General features: G+C 39.2%; 1 protein-coding gene across 1 annotated transcript in view; it reads right to left on the bottom strand.

Moving 5' to 3' along the window:
- The window catches only part of SMARCA1 (SWI/SNF related, matrix associated, actin dependent regulator of chromatin, subfamily a, member 1), a 100,876-nt gene extending 86,026 nt beyond the window's left edge, over positions 1-14,850 (bottom strand). The window contains exons 1-5 of the mRNA XM_049766655.1: positions 14,550-14,850; positions 7,258-7,344; positions 4,913-5,079; positions 3,434-3,534; positions 3,030-3,130 (exon numbers count right to left, since the gene is read on the bottom strand). Of these exons, the coding sequence (XP_049622612.1) occupies positions 3,030-3,130; positions 3,434-3,534; positions 4,913-5,079; positions 7,258-7,344; positions 14,550-14,711 (618 nt within the window). The 5' untranslated portion in view covers positions 14,712-14,850. The remainder of the gene's footprint in view (positions 1-3,029; positions 3,131-3,433; positions 3,535-4,912; positions 5,080-7,257; positions 7,345-14,549) is intronic.
- Between the last annotated feature and the right edge of the window lie 2,650 nt (positions 14,851-17,500).

Here is a 17,500-nt window from a genome sequence, read left to right as displayed (position 1 = left end):
TTTCAATTCAATACTTACTTACTTTGAACAAAATATGAAACCATAAATTTGCAATTAGAAAAGTTGAGCAACTTACCACTTAGGAGACTTTTCCTATAAATGAGCAAGCAATCTACAACGTATTATTCCTACTAGCTACAAAATTTTGTTTGTGTATGTCACAAAGACATGTTTACTGTACCAACCTACTGAAATTTTCACCAGTCTTTCACATTTTCCCCAACATTATTAGAGCCCAGTAATAAAATGATCACAACTATCCATATCAAGGGGTTCTGTGCGTTTTCGTTTCTTTGTACACTTGTTTTTGGGGGTTTGGAGGCTACACCTAATGGTGCTCAGAATCTAATTCAAGCATGATGCTGGGGGCTGAAACCTGGTTGTGCTCAGCGGGTCATGCAGTAATGGGAATCACTCAGGCCTCCAGCATGCAAAGTTTGTGCACCAGCCCTTTGTAGCTTCTGTATAAATCATACCCTTGAAGATCTATGGAGCCATGAAAGAACAAAACATAAAAGAACAGAACATAAAAAGAACTTTGAAACTCAGAAAGAACTTTCAGAGATAACAGTCCAATGGACTTTTAAACAACTAAGTTGAGGGCTAGGGAAATAGTTCCTAGAGTCACAGTGTAAGCCTTGCATGTGCAAGGCCCTTAGTTTGATCTAAATCACTGCTTGATCCCTTCCCAAACACCTCCAGGTATGACTGTAGCAGTCCCTGCACTGCTGGGCCTAAGTGTTACCCCATCACTAGGCCCAAGCATTAAACTCTTGCACTAAGTTGGTTGAGTGTCACCAGGAGTGGTCCTGAGAGCCCCCTGAGCATTGTTTGATAACATTGTTTGATATGTTGAGCATTCATGAAACCTACCATGTGACTCATGGAAAAGGGAGAAATCCCTACACTCTGTGATCCTTTAAAACCACTTCCTGGGTGTATACACTGTTTTCTTTTATAAACTTAAGCTTAAAGCTATTTTATAAGGTTTATCTAGTCTGATATTTCACTGAATTGGGTCTAATGAAATCATAAGATGTTTATACCAAAATTTAAGGTGTTTATTTTACTTAACCAAGTAATTTCACTTCCAGGAATCTTTCTAGAAAGCCACTTCTAAGAAATAATCTGAGCTGTCAAAGAATTTAAATTCCAGGAGATTTTCAATACAGAATTATTGATACTACCAAATAACCAGCAATAAGGGAATAAATATATAAAAATCATGATACCTTCCTAGAATTCTTATGCAGCAATTACTTTTTTCAGAAGTGTTATGTAGAAAATATGTGTGAATATGAGAAATCAAAATATATATTATATATTCAATATAATCTCAACTCTGTAGAAAAATATCCAGAAGAAAATACTAAATCAGAAATACACTAAGATACTAACTGGAGTTATATTTCCAGGCAGCAAAAGTATCATTTGCTTTTACTTTGTTCTCAAACCTTTTCAACCTTTTCAAATTTTCTAGTATCCTAATTGTTCTCTTTTTTGGTAACTAATAAATAACTGGTATCAGCATAAATTCAACATGTCCTACTTGAAAAGTCTAATCCAGAAGTGTTTGTGTCAAATAGTCCTACTCCTTCTGTTATTCAATTAGCCAAATTCCTCAACCCTTTGACCTGCAATATTATCCAACCCAGAATACTAAATGTAAGAAGCTACTGACCCCCTTGAGTTAAAGGACTTCCTGCCACATACCTAACAGTTGCTCAAACAAACATGCCTACATATGGGATTAGAGTTACAAAGACCAGAATTTTCTGGTCATACAGACTAGAATTCCTACTGTCCTCTGAATCCCATTTTACATATTTGATTTTAAAATGTCAATCTAAGCCTTCATCTATAGTTCTAATCAAATTAGCATCTCAAATAGTCTTATTCATGCTTTGTTCATGTAATTAACATTACATCATTCTTTTTACCTGATTTTCTGATGTCCACCTGGCATTCTAAATCTTCTCTGAAACTGTGGGTCTCAACCCCATATGACACTGTGTAATTGAAGGTGGGAGTCTCAAAATTTCGTTTTAAAGTGAATTTCTTTATGATGTATTGTCAGTAAGTGTTTGATTTGCATATTTATTTTATATACATATATGCCTGAAATTGCATAAAAATTTTCTCTGCGAAAAAGGAGTGTCAAGTGTTAAAAGCTAAAGAAACTATTCAACAGTATCAAGACTGCTTTTAACATTTTTGGTTTTTTTCTTGTGGTTTTCAACTTTATGTACTTGGGACTAATGAAAATAGAAAAAATATTTCACAGAAGCACAGCAAAAAAATCTTTTAAAATAGTATATTTTGCATTCATTCTTAAGACTAGTATTACAAAATGTAAGTTTTATCCAAGCTGTAGCATGTGTGGCTATAATTTTTTAATGAAATGGCAGGAAACTTTTATGGACTGATACTAGTTATTACTGGTAGCTGAATTGATAGATGAAAACCATTGTTTTGGCACATCTATTCATGCTTTCTTTTTAATAACCCACTTTCTGATTTACTAATTATTGTGTTTTTACATGTAATTCTGCATACACATACTCATTTGTTGTTTTGTTTATTCATTCACTCATGTATTGTTTGCTTTATAGACCCCACCTCATTCCTAAGAGGATTCCAGGTAGCCTACAATGAAAGCATATTTCAAGTTTCCCATAATGAAACTATAAATATAAATTAATGGTAAAATAAAAAATAAAGATGGACTAAGGAAAGTGAGTAGAAAGTAAAAGATAGGAAAAGGAAAAAAAGATAAATCATTTTAAGTTATTATACAGATGCTTCATTTTGGGCACTGAGATTTCTAGATAGCAAAGTGCAAACAAAAATGGACGTATCATTTTTGTAACATTTAAGGAAATCTCATTGTGTCTGTGAAAATTAATTCTAGAGATTAAAGAAATAACTCTACACTTTACAATTAGCTGCCAAGCCTTGGGAAAAGAACTTAAAACTTATATGAAAATGACTGCTAGCTGAGATTGTGTTTTTAGTGACCAATTCCTTACCATTTCGTCAGCCAAAATACCATTAACTCCATTTTCATACAAGGAGATCAACCAGTTCAGTCCTCTAATTTGGTAATCTCTTAGTAGTCCTCCTGTCACATCTGAAGGAAAAAAAATCATACTTTTGTTAATATAGCCAGGAAAAATTTTCTAAAACCGGACGCCCCCAGATATATTACTGGGGTAAAGTTGTATGCTTTGCATGCAGTAGACCATGGTGGCCACGCATTGCAAGATGCAACCCTGGAGGCTTCTGACACCGAGCAGTCTCACTGGCCAACTCACCAGTTGGCCAAGGATATTCAGGAAGGATTCCTAGCCTTCCTAAGCAATGTTTGAGAGATCCATAAACAAATTTCTAAAACCAAATTGAAAAAAAAAAAACAGTATCATGAAATACTTACAGGAGGGAGACACCTCAAATCTAACACACACATTAGCTGTTTTCCGACACTCTGAGAGTAGTTCTTCATCTTCCTCTTGTTCTGTTCGCCTGTGGCGATAGCTAAAATGAAAGAGAGAGGGTTGATCCTCAACATAGATGAAGGTAAGAGGCTGATATTCGCACCTACCACGAACCCCCATTCAAAGCTAAAAACCCACATGGAACTTGGTGTCAGTTCTCTACACATACACAGGTTTTGCATAAAGGAATCAACCCCAACATATATGGTTGGCTGAATCCCTGAATGCAGAACCTACAAACAGAAAATAATCAGCACCTAAGGGGGCTCTCATCAGTTCCACATCTGGTGATTCATCCAATCACATGCATACTTAATTCAATATCTGAATGCAGAACCTGTAGTTTATTTGTTTGGTTTTGTTTGGAGGCCAAACCCAGTTGCACTCAGGGCTTATTCCTGGATGTGTGCTCAGGAATAACTCCTGGCAGGCTTGAGGGACCATATAGGGTGCCAGATATAGAACCTGGGTCAGCTGTTTGCAAGACAAGCACCTTACCCACTGTACTGTCTCTCCGGTCCCAGAACCTGTGTTTTTTTTTTTAATTCCATGTATAAATAAATTCAAAGTTCAAACCTGTATTCGTCTAGGATCAATTGCACCTTAATATTTAACACAAATGCTAAGGTGTCCTTTAATTTTGCATATACTGCTAGTATGTTTTGTTAGAAAAACAGCTGCCAAGGGCATTCCTTGTAAACCGGTAGAAACGACCTACATTTGTTTGGGGCTCCTAAGCTTCAGAGGTTGGGAAACCTTACCAACAATTCTCAGCAAACCAGTGAGGCAGTTCAACGTTCAGCCTGAGGATATAATGTTGCTTGGATTTTACTGTGTCTGCCAGGGACAAGCAGGCCACTGCAAAGTGCAGGTGACCTCCAGGATTGAAATGAGCAAAAGTCTGGGGACAATGTGGTGCTAAGAATTGAATCTGCCATGGGTTCATACACTCTATCAGCTGTAATATCTCCTGACCCCAGTCAGTTTCTAATAGGAGACACACCAGCAGTGCCAGAGGTCTAAGGCCACTTCTTTTTGATGGTTTCTCTATCTGATTTTCTGGCTGGACACAATGGTTTCCAAGGACGGTTAGAGAGGCCACAGAGGACTATCCCAGAATTGCTGCAATGGTGGGGAAGATTATGCATAGTACCAAGGATCAAATGTGATCTACCACTTAAGCCATATTGAATCCTGGCCCAAACCAGTCTACATTTTGTTTACAGATTTACCATTTTAGTAAGGAAAAACTAGAAACTATGCCTCTAACCCATATTTACAGTGATCAATGACCTTGATTAATGTATATTAAATTATATCAAATACACATTTACATTGAATAAGTTAAAAAGGAGTATGAGTGGAGGAAAAAGGGGTATCAAAGGGAGGAGAGGAAAAATAGAGTGATGCCAACTTACTCTCCAATAGAAACTAAACTCTGCTTGTCATCTTTCTTTATTCGAGGACGTCCCAATTTCATGTTCAGGGGAAATGTTGGCGATTTCTGTGCTGAAGGTTGAATGAAATGTGCAAAAAGTTCTGTCTGTTTCAGTAGAAATTCAAATCTCTTTGCTCGGTCTGCTTTCTATTTTGCAAAACAAAGAAAGCAGTGCTTTTCATTTTCCATTCCTTCAAAATTATTTAACACACTTATGTTTGCCATGCACTACATTCTAAGAACTTTTTACCAAAGGAACCCATTTAATGTATAAGGCAGGTAATATTATTTATCCCCATTTTTTCAGCTGAAAAAAATACTGAGGTTCATAGACAGTAACTTTCCAAATCTCCTACAGCTAGTAAGTAGTGGGTTTATGGAAATAGTAGTTTAGATTGTTTAAGTAGAAACTAAATGATATATTGACTTCGGCAAATATACTAATGAGAAGCACCCAGTTTAAAGAGTGAGGTCAAAAAACAAACATGTTTCTAAACACCATGACTTTATTTCCCTAAATAATTAAAATCCAAGCATTATTACACATTATATAACTCAAACATAAATAAAATTCAAGCATCACAATACATTACATAACTTAAATACAGTAATGTAAATTATTAACCATGATAGATATGTATGTGTGTATATATACCATAGAAAACTCTGAAAATCTTCAAACTCAATCTGGAAATAAATAAAATCTCAGTATAAGTGCCATCTTGTCTCAAAATATTTTTTTAATTTTTTTAATTATGAGAACAAAGATGCAAAGAAAGAGGACAAGGTAAAGTTACAGTGGAAGGACAATCACCCATAACATAATTCTCAGAAGAAGTCCCCTTGCTGATATCTAACTCTGAACTTTCAGCCAAAGAACATTAAGATAAATAAAACAGAATCCATGAACAATTACTTTGTCCCTCAAGTCCCCAGATTGTAACACATTATAATATTTCTTAACAGCACACAAGGCAAAGTAAGACATGGTACAATAAAATAACATTTCCCTCTTCAACTGCAATTATCTTAAATTTTTCATGCTTAGAGTATGATTATATGTTCTCCTGAAAGTGAGCAAGAGAAAATAATATAACACACACATATATATAAGTGAAATGGTGAATATGTTAACTGTTTAAAGTTTGCTGTATTAAAATTCCTCAATATATAGTAAAAGGTCGTAAAATTTGTACCATGTAAAAGCAATAAAACTTGTTTCCACTAAAAAAATTCTTCTTAAAAAGTCTTAAAATAAAATTAAGTCTTAAAATAGCAAATTAGGTATACATTATTCTAGACAGAGAAAAAATAAAGGTAATTTTTATTCTCATTTTCTGACCACAGGGTAGAGAACATCTGATTACTAATGAAGGATGCATAATTAATAACACAAGAAACTTACAAGGTTCATTAACATAAATACAAGAATTAGAGAAATATATTCAAGCCTGTAGTTGGAAGGAGGCCAAAACCTTTCTATTTTATGTTATCTTCACTGGAATGTTGTTTTTAGAGTTGTTGAAACATTAACTATCTACATTAGACATGACCTTAAACATGAAGGCAGGGAGTTTTCAAAAACTGCTATGAAGATACAAACATCCATCTATATCTACTTAATTTTATGACATTATTGGAAAAAATGACCCCCAAACTCCCCCCAAAAAAATCAGTTCCTAACAGCTACCTTTTAACTCTCCTTGTAGTTAAACAATTTGATTCGTTTTGAAAGATACCAGATACTAGTTCAAGCTGAAATGTAGATTTTAGTAACTAATAATTAAAACTATTAAATCACAGCAAAGCAGTATGTGGGCACAACTGAGATTATACTGCTTAAATTTGTAATATTTTAGTTCACTACGATAAACAGTCTTCCCTCAAAAATTACCATATTACATGTTTCATAATGTGTAGCATTCATTCATATAATAAAAGCAAGGAGTGTAGAAAAAAAATTCACTCTGGTTTTTGACCTGATTTTGCTCAGCCATATTGAGAGTACCGATGATACCTTTTTTTAATGGATGCAATATTCTGAGCACCAAACACCTTATTATGAAGAAAAGAGCACAGAGCAAAAGTGAGGGGATGTCTAGTCCGAGTGATTCCATATCGTTCCCCTGAACCTTTTCCTCATCTGAAAATGAGATTCATTTATTCAACAAAAATCCATTATAATCAATCACAGATTAAATTACTTTCCATCTCTAAAATTTGATTCTGTATTCATTATCTGCACACATGTAATTTTTCATCTTTCACATCTCCTCTAGAAAAATGAGCTACAGTAGTCACTTGTACCCCAAAAAATATATTTACCATTTTCTCTTCATATTCTGGGTCCATTTCTTTTTCAGACTTAGAAGTTTTAGCAGCAAGTTTGAGTTGAAACTGAGAAACGCTTTTCTAGAATTTCAAAAAAAAAAATAAATCACCAAACTGCAAAGCAAGGCCTTAACATTTTCATTTGAAAGGAGTAAAGCGTAATTAAATACTAAATAAATAAATCAACATGGGCCATGCACGGACTGATGATGAGAGCCTGTCATGAAGCAATGCTTATAATTAGATCAGCATGTGCACCTGAGGTCCAATAAAAAAATCCGAAGAATAATAAAAAACAGAGAAATGCCATTAATTAAAAACCAAAAGGTGAGACAGCACACCATTTCAAAATGAAGAATGTAAATTGAATAGATTTTTAAAAATTCAGAGTACACTAATATTATTAACCATGAACCAAAGAAGTTAAGTAATATTCATTCTCAGAAACACTTCTTTATGTAATGGAAACAAGCCAGACAGACTGTCAGAAGAAAAGACTGGTTTATGTTCCTGAAAAGGCAGTGTTTTTTAAATTGCTTTCATAGTCTAACTGGACCATTTAAACTTTTTAATTCAATGCAATGGGATCATTTATATTTAAACTAATGCAATAGTACAGTTCAGCACTTTGACTTATGTTAATTTTCTCCAACCAGAAGGGAAAACTATTTTATACTATTTACATTACAAATCTTTGGTAGCAGCATTTTCTCAGGACTATAAACTATTGAACTTTGATATTTAAAGTTTGTAATTTAATAAAAATTAACATCAATCATCTACTTAAAAACATTGAACTTATCTGGTGGGGGTTGAGTTGGGCTGGATAATACATACATTTATTCCATGTAAAGCCAATATTTTATTTGTAGACATGAATAGATATATAAAACTTACCTCCTTCTTCACATAAAATCAAGAAAGAAATTTAAAAAATATATATATAAGCCTATTATGTCTATGTACCAAAAGCCATTAGTACCAAAGCCAACAGCATTTTAGTTTCAGCGTGGACTTTGCACACAAGCCCGAACACAGATCCATTTTTAAATATATGCCCATCTTGGGGCCAGAGAGATGGCGCAGCAGTAGGGAGTTTGCCTTGCATGTGGCTGTATGCCCCTCTTAACGTAGCTTTTATTTACCCGTTCCTTATGTAATAGAATAATAGAAGGTGACCCTAAAACATAAGAAAATATGACTCCAATATGGGCATATTACTCAAGATTAAAATTTAAATTTTAAGGGATCCAAATTAACATTCTGTATTGTGATCCTGGTCCAGGTTCTTTTTTATAGCACATATAAATTGTTGTTCGGTGATACTTTATTCTTTGGTGGCAGCGAGGGGGGTCCCAAGTGGTACTCAAGAGTACTGGGAATCCCTCTTAGCTAATTATGACCAAAAAGGCCTGGAATTCATGGGCCCAAAAATATGGTGCTGATCAGACCCCTCGGTGCCAGTAACTATCACTTGCAAGGCATGTGCTTTCAAGATACCCCTAAAGTTTTTATATTTAACATTACATATAGTTTATGTAGGATGTTTTGAATGCAATCCTGGATGGGAAGAATGGAAAATGCTAAAATACCCTCAATATACATACACTATATATTGTATTTTATTTTATTTGGGCAACCGAGTCACACCCAGCAGTATTCAAGGGCTACGCCAGGCTCCGTGCTTAGGGGTCCTCCCTGTGGTTCTCAGAAGACCATGCAGTACCTGAAATGAAACCAGGCTCATCCACAGGCAATACATGTACCTCAATCCTTGCCTCTTGCACCTCTGCTGCCCTTTTATTTCAATTTATTTTTTGGTTTTTGGGCCACACCCAGTGACGCTCAGGGGTTAGTCCTGTCTTGGGGGACCATATGGGATGCCGGGGGATCAAACCGCAGTCCGTCCTAGGCTAGCACTAGCAAGGCAGACACCTTACCTCTAGCGCCACCACGCCGGTCCCTCTATTTCAATTTTAAAGCAATAAAAGAAATTAGATGACAAGCTCCCTATTAAAAAGTATATGAAGTCCAGTTTTCAAGTTTCAAAAGAAGAAGATTACTTGGTCTCATTTCGACAAGTATATATCAAATAATATTAGACCAAACTTCACTTTATCAAATTAGTTTCAATATTAGAAAAACATCTTACTAATTACATTTTTGCTTGCCTTGCAGTAGAATATCATAAAATTTAATTCTACACTAATTAAAATTCCTTTCCTTGAGAAGTGCTATTAAAAGCTCTGGGTAATTACTTAAGTGGCATAACCTTCCACATTTGTGTAAGGTATGTTTTTTAAAATACACTTCTCAAGGCCGACAGACTGTACAAGAGGTAAAGGTGTTTTCAATGTACCTGCACAATCTGGGTTCAATCTCTTACCCCACATATGGTCCCCCAACCCCTGCTAAGAGTGACCCATGGACGCAGAGCCAGGAGTAAACCTTAAGAACTACATAAGCCCAAAAATCAAAAATATGAAATAAAATAAATTCTTAAAAAGTGACTAAGGTAGTCTAATAAGCCCCTTATGAATTTCATCAGGCTATCTTTATGTTAGAAAAATGCAACACAAGGTCATCAAGATGCCTTGGCTTAAAGACTGTGACCTTTCCTTGATGGTTCCATGACCAAAATACTAACTCCAATTTCCACAATGTGGAGGTTTTCTAACTGTCAATAAAACCAAGAACCAGAAGGTAGGCAAAAAAAACACCTTTCTATAGTTGTATGTCACAAATAAATTCATTAAACTTCACCTACTTTTGCCTACTAATAACCACTTCTCATTCAGAGCTCATTCCTTTGATTTGATATACAGTTTTAGCAAGTGTGTAATATGGGATCCCATATTCCAGAAAGTAGTAGCAGAGGTAGATGACACAAGCAAGACTGCAAGTCAACAGTGACCCCCAAACAAAAATACATGAATTTAATCTAAAATATCTTCCTTGGAGCTATTTTCTTCTTCCTGCTGCATTGCTTTTTTGTATTTTATCATTGTTAATGATTTTATGGCTTTTTTATATCTATATGCATTTTCAAATATAATTTCCTACTAGTAAAAGTTGTCAAAGTGTTTGACACATTGGCACCAGTTCTATATTTTGTATTAATTAGAACACATTCAGTTGTGAGCCACTGATGGCACACACTGATGTCAACATGTTAAAATATGATAGTTGGGGGTTTGAGTTATACTGAAAAAGAAAGTACAGTGAGTATTTAGGCAGCCTGAGTTCTATCCCTGCCACCCCATATAGTTGGCCTAGTCCTGCCAGGAGTGATTCCTAAGCGATAAGCCAGGACTAGGCCCTGAGTACATGAGGGTATTGCCCAAAAAACAAGAGGAAAAGGGGTAGTTGGGACCAGAGAGGTAGTACAGAGGGCAGGGCACTTGCATTGCTTATGAACCACCCAATTTTGATCCCTGGAACCCCATGTAGTTCCCCCAAGTCCCACCAGTACTGATCCCCGAGCACAGTCAGGAGTAAGCACTGAGCACCCTTGGGTGTGGCCCAAAAACTAAACACAAAAGAAATGAGTTAATAGCCTGACTATTAAGAGATAAAACTAATACCCCCTTCAAAAAAAGCAAAAGTAAAAGAACCAGTGGAGTGTGTGTGTGGTGTGTATATGTGTGTATATATATATATGTTATATTTATATATATATACATATACTCAAAGGAATATTATTCATCTCTAAGATGAACTCATGTCATTTGCTGCTATATGGATGCAATTCAAAGGTATCATATATATCAGACAGGAGAGGGACAGATACAGAATGATATTCCTCATATTGTGGGATTCAAAGAAATATAGTAAGGAAACTATAAATGATAAAAAGCAACAGAACCTGAGAATTGTTCACAGAACTAAGTATACCTGGGGGAGGGAGGAAGGGGTGGCTGGGAGGGGTCCATGGGACAATGGTGAAGGGAAGGAAACACTCTTGTTGAGGGTGTGGTGTTGAAACTAACACTAACAGTGCTCTAAATCATGATACCTAAATTAAAATGGGGAGGGGGAATAAAACACGAGCTAGAGAGAGAATTCAAAGGGCTGGAATGTATGTTTTGCATGATGTTGGCTTGGCTTCGATCCCCGAATCACATGGTCCTTTGAGCTCTACTAGGAAAGTCCCCACAAGAAGCTCTAGCTATAGCCTGAGACCATCCAAAAAATCCAAAAAGAGCCCTGGGAAGATATGCAGAGCTTAGTGTGTATGACTTGCATGCTCCTCACACCGGTGCAGTCCCAAGCACTGCAAAGAATCCTGAGTGTCACTAGACAAAACCCTGGTACACCCATTCCCACCCCTCCAAGCACCACTGGCCTGGTTGGTTGAGAATCACAAAATGCTCCCTGGATCCCTGAGCCCTTCTTGGAAGGTCTGAAAAATAATAATACATTTAAAAAAAATCAAAATAAGCATGGAGATGGTGCAGGAGGTGGTTAGTTACTTAATTAAGGAGACTTGCAATCCAGTTCTTGGTCTCAAATGCCTTGTGTATTGTGTATTGTGGTATTGTGTTAGAGTACAGTAACTGAGAAACTTTAGGAATTGCTTCCTCTGTCTTCTTACTCAACCACTTTAGGAGTGAAGGTAGTGTAGTGCACAATGTAGTGAAATCAACTTTTGGAAGGGGACCAACTTACTTTATTTGCAGAAGTGAATGAATGGGTCTAGGGAGATGAGTCAAAGGGCGACTGTTCATGGGGAGCCAGGATTTGATCCCTAGAACCTCATGGTCCCACAAGCACCTCCAGGGCTGATCCTGAGCACTGAATTTGGAGTAGTCCGAAAAGTGGCAGGATGGGGCCCAAAAATCAAGAATAAAGAAACAAAACATGAAAAATAAAACTTAAGTAGATGTTGTGCAACTATTTCAAGTGAGAGGAGTAGGATGGAGCACATTTGGGGGTGTCCAGGACTTCCTCCTGGCTGTGAGCTCAGGGATCACTTCTGTCAGCGGATCTTGCTTGATTCCAAAGTCAACCCTTTAAGCCCTACTGTACCATCTCTTCAGCCCTTTATTTCAGTTGTTAAGGAAGTCCTAAGAAGAAAAAAGATGTGTGTGATTAACAACAACAACAAAAAAACAAGCAAACAAACAAAAACTTCAGACATCCAAAAAGTTCTTGCTTATAGCACCTATTTCCCTGAGTAGAAAAAAAATGGGGTGATTGTTAGTTCAGGGACTTAGAACAATCAAAAATTTGTTGTTGAATATTTTGGAGACCAGAAGTCTGGAATCAAGGTGTCAGCAGGACCATGTTTCTTCTGCAGGTTGAGGAGGGTGAGGAAGTTTTCCACCTGGAATCACTGGCTATTCTTTAGCCTACTGAATCAAACATAAATGTTCCTAAGGTGTGTTCTGTGCACCTGGTTGCAAATGTCCCCTGTAGCGCAGTTTCTAATAAGGCTCCAGAAGTCATGAAGACATATTAATCAGTGCTTCTTATATAATTTTTTCCAGTTGATTTCCAATCTTCACCTTTCAAACAGCAATTAGACAAACTGGAAAGGCACCAACCTTTACAGCTAGCCAAGTGAGTTTAGCACTTATTTACCCAGGCTAGGGGCTAAAAGACAGCTCCACAAATTTCGGAGCTTCCCAACAATTGATTTCTATGGACGAGTGGTACCTGGTCCAGCTTTAATCATCAGACGTGTTTTACTGATTCAAGGGTCACATAAACCTACAAATGTCTGTTTCCTAGGTTTTCCACCCCTTACTACAGTTGTCTCCCTGTTTATTCAACCCTGTAAACAGTCAAAATATGACTCGAGCAACTGCTAAATTTCCAATGGCTCTAGTTCACTTCGAAAGGCGTTAATTTCCTTCAAAAGCTTTTTATTTATTTGGTCAGCTCGGATCCCGTAGAGTTATATAGTGGCAGCCAGTTGAGATCGCTAGAGCATAATTTGAATTACCTGCCATGTTTTAAAATTGTGGATTGTCTGCTCGTAAACCGGGGAGGCGAAAAATCTAATCATAAAGGATCCATTCCGTAATTGTGATACAGCCTTCTGCCTCAGCTTAGTTTTTGTGCCAATTTTTTTTTCAACTCCTTTCAAGCTTTTATTTGCATGGCTCGGTTCAGACGAAATACGCCTGATGGAGAATAATGCATATTTTTCAAAAATCTGGGTTTGAATACGCATCTGAGCGGTAATCTTATGCCCCTTCACAGTAGGTCATTTTGGCGACGCTCGGTGCAAAATACTGGGGGGGGGGGGAACCTGCGCGTGTCCAGGAGTCAGTAGCGTCCACTAAGCAGAGGGAGGCAGGAGCCTGCAGGGGTTGGGGCAAGCTGGTGGGACCATTTGGGTGGCCTCGGAGCGAAACCCTCTACCGTCGGGGGCGGGGCAGGAGATGGGAAGGGTGTACACACGTTGGAAATTTTCCTAAAGCAGCATCCAGTACACCTCAGTTGAGGTTTTGGATTGGCGATGCGAAGAGCTCATGTTCTCGAGGTGACAACCCCGTCCCTCAATGCACAGGGACCAATGAACAAGGGATGTTTTGTTTGTTTGTTTGTTTGTTTGTTTTTGCACCCCCACTGCCATGCCAAACGCCGACATTGTCAATCCACGCTATTTTAAGTCTCCCAAAGTCTTGCTGCCTCTCAACCCCAGACACCCTGAAATTCCTTTAAAAATCCAAAGAAAGTGCCCCGACCAAACCCTTTTAGCGCGAGTGTGGGATTGAAGGGCCCAGATTTCCCAGGCAGACGCCGACGGGAAGCGGGGGAGAGGGGGAGAGGGGGAAAGAGGGGGGCAGAGAGAGAGAGAGAGAGAGAGAGAGAGAGAGAGAGAGAGAGAGAGAGAGAGAGAGAGAGAGAGAGAGAGAGAGAGAGAGAGAGAGAGAGAGAGAAGAGGGGCGGAGGCTTTCCTACAGAGCCCCATCCCCCACCCCGTTACCCCAGTTCCGGGAAGGCCGAGGAGTTCGGGGGCTGTCGAGGGGTTCCCAAGCCTGGGAATAACGGGCACCCCGCGCCGCGCCCCGCCCCGCCCCCGCCCTCCGGGCTGCAAGAAGGAAAAGGGGGAGGGGAGCGGCTGCCCAGCCCGAGCCGCTGCCCCCCGCCCTCCAGCCCCCCGCGCCCGCCACCTCCCTCGCACCCCCCAGCCAACCCCGCCGAGCTCCGCGGGTACCTGTCGGCGCCCGGAGGGGGCAGGTGGAAACCCTCGCCAGAAGCCAGCGCTGGCGCTGTGCACCCCGCAAGCACACACGCACAGACACACAGCGACACACACCCCCTTGCCTCTTTACCTCCTTCTTCGGGCCCTTCTCGGGAGCCCCCGGGGCCTCGGCGGTCGCTCCCTCCTCCTGGACGCTGGACGGCCCCGGCTGATCGTCCTCCACCGCCACGATCGGGGCACCCTTATCAAGGGCTGCCACGGTGGCTGCCACCGCATCGGTGTCTGACTCCATGGCGTTGGAGAGGGAATGAAGAAGGGGGGCCGCGAGGATAAGGGGGGCGAGGAGCGGGACGCGGTGCCTGCGCCCAGGCGATTGCTGCCTGGGGACAAGCTAGACCGAACCCGGGTGGGGAATCAGTCCGCTTCCAACCTCTTCGCTCGGCCCCCCTTCTTTAAATAACCCTCAACCCTGCCCCACTTCCGTCCACCCACCCTACGTCATGCCTCCCCCCTGCACCCTCCCCCCTCCCTCCACCCCCCCTCAACGATCGCGAGACTCCCCCTCCCCACTCAGAGCCCGGCCCGGGCCCCGCACGACCAACTGTTGCCTGAGTGTGGGGCGCCAAGAGGGGTGGAGGCGGGAACCCACAGCCGGCTGCCCCCTGGGAAAAAAAGCTCCTTTCCCATACGCCCCCAACAGTCAGCCCGAGCTCCCCTCGCAGATGTGTGCAGAAAGAATCCTCTTTCCCTTAAATCTGCTTTTTGTACCTCGGGGCGCTTTCCCCTTCTTGCACAAAGAACTTTTCCTCTGCTTAGCACTGGACTGCACAAGGTTTTTCTCAGCATTTGCAAAGCCCAGAACCCCTCCAGGGACTGTCCTTTCCCGGGTCCCTCCAGAAGAGGTGCAACTATTGCCACCTTCGCGAATTCTGCACAAGCTCCGCTTGCAATCTCTCGCTTACAGCTGCAAGCATGGACTTTTGCAAAGCCTCCTACTGGGCTTTTAAGTGTATTTGCTCTTTTCCCACTTCTGCTGCCTCTCACATGACCCTGGCCAAAATTCAGGAGCCCTTCTTTCGCCTTCGTCCATGACTATAAAAACCTCTGGGGGTTCAAGGGCAAGGTCCCCACAGAATCTGGGGCAACTCATGGTAGGTGCTTAATATTTAGGAAATGAATAACTGTGATCTGAGAAGGGAGGGGTCACCTATTCTTTATACTAATTATAATTCAAGTACTAATTTCACACCAATGCATGCTCCTAGGCATCAAGACAATTTGTCATTTTGTGTAAAATATCTTTTGTTAAATGTTGTTTTTGTTTGTTTCTCTTGGTGTATTATGGTCAGTAACAGGAAGGTTTCCAACCATGATTTTAAATTTCAGTTATTAAGGAGAAAAGATGACAAAATGTATAGAAAACAGTATTTCAAGCAGGAGTTATAAACCCTACAATTTCCAAAATGAAGCACAAAATGAATTTTCCTCAACATTCCCTCCTAATGGCCAATCAGAAGCAAAATGTGATTTCTGCACATGATCAGAAGGCACAACTCCCCCCACTATATATGTATATATATGCCTTTTCTTAGAAGGTTTTGAAGAAAATTAGTAGATTGGATTTGAGGTCAGCTGCCATGTTGAGGAAATTTAATTTGTGTCAAAATATTTTAACATCTTCATTTACAAGGCATTTCATATTCATGGATGTGTATTCTTAGTCTCTGCAGCGCTCTTTCATTGAACTATAAACTCATTCATCTGAAAATGTTTCACACAAAATGCTGACATTTCTACCTATCATTGACAGATTTTTGATTGATTGTTAGAAAGTTCAATTAAAAATGTACCAGTGAAGTCATAAAAGTCTTCCAAAATAATGACTCATTAATATCCAAAAACCTTGTCATTTTTGTTATTATTGATCCTTTACAACTTCATATGAATGTGTGTGAGATCCTGTCTAGGGTTTAAACAGAGAAAAAGAGACAAAGGGCAAGGCACTAATATTTGAAGGAGGAAACTACTGAAAGAAACATGGAGAGATTGGTAATTTTGCTGTTACTTTACTTTTATTATTTCCTTTGCATTGACTTTAGATTTGCCCCTAGTTATTGGTTTTCTCATCCTGAATTGTGTGTGTGTACTCTTCGTCCAATATGGTGAGTCTTAGAATAAAATATGTCTCCGATTTTAGAAGCATTAACTTTAGTCCATAAGAGGGAGAGAACTGAATCACTAAAATGGTTGTTTGAGCCATGATGTTTGGTTGGGGGGAGTTCTGCCCCATTAAAAAGTGCAGTTGTATTCAGGAGCCATCTGAAGAATTTGATGTGTCTCCAAGTAAAAACTTGAGACTTCATTTCTTAGGAATCCTACCCCTTCCCCACGACCAGTTCGAATTCTCCTAAACTTAAGGGCTCTCTGCTGGGAAAATTCAAGAAACACTGAAAAAAGAGGGTGCTGCAATACTATAACTAATGTGAGAGCAACACTACCATACAAGGACAGTGGAAAATGTCTTTCTCACCAAACTTCAACTTTGGGAAGATAGGACTGGAGTTTATAGGACTCGAGTTTTATTGCTTTGAACTTAGAAGAAAAACTTAAGAACATATGTGTTTGTGTGCTACTATTTCTGCTTACAAGGTTACTTTGTTCAATAGTATTACTTACAGTCAGCATACAGTATTTCAGTCCTATTATGGGTTAATAAATTTTGTGAATAAATCTGGAAAGAACATCCCTTTCAGTGAGAACATGTGTTCCTAGTTCCCAAAGAGAAAGAATTTAATTTGTAGGGGGCAAACATATTTGTACATGGCAATTTTCTATATATGAATACTTTGATCCTCCTTTTCAAAATGATACTGTTGAAAAGTGCTACCAACTGAATGAATTTGACTGGAAAGGTCAATGTTTAGTCAATAGACCTTGCTTCAGAATCCATGTAAATCTTGCCCTTTGACTTGTGGCAATAGCTGCTATTTACAGAGCATGTGCTTATTCTTATTTGCAAGTCTGCCTAAAATTCATCATCTGTAGACTTTGTTCAACAAGTCATCCCATTTCTGATCCCCT

This window comes from Suncus etruscus, chromosome X, assembly GCF_024139225.1.
Source record: "Suncus etruscus isolate mSunEtr1 chromosome X, mSunEtr1.pri.cur, whole genome shotgun sequence".
Classification (NCBI taxonomy): Eukaryota; Metazoa; Chordata; class Mammalia; order Eulipotyphla; family Soricidae; genus Suncus; species Suncus etruscus.
This window is presented reverse-complemented; position numbering and strand designations above follow the sequence as displayed.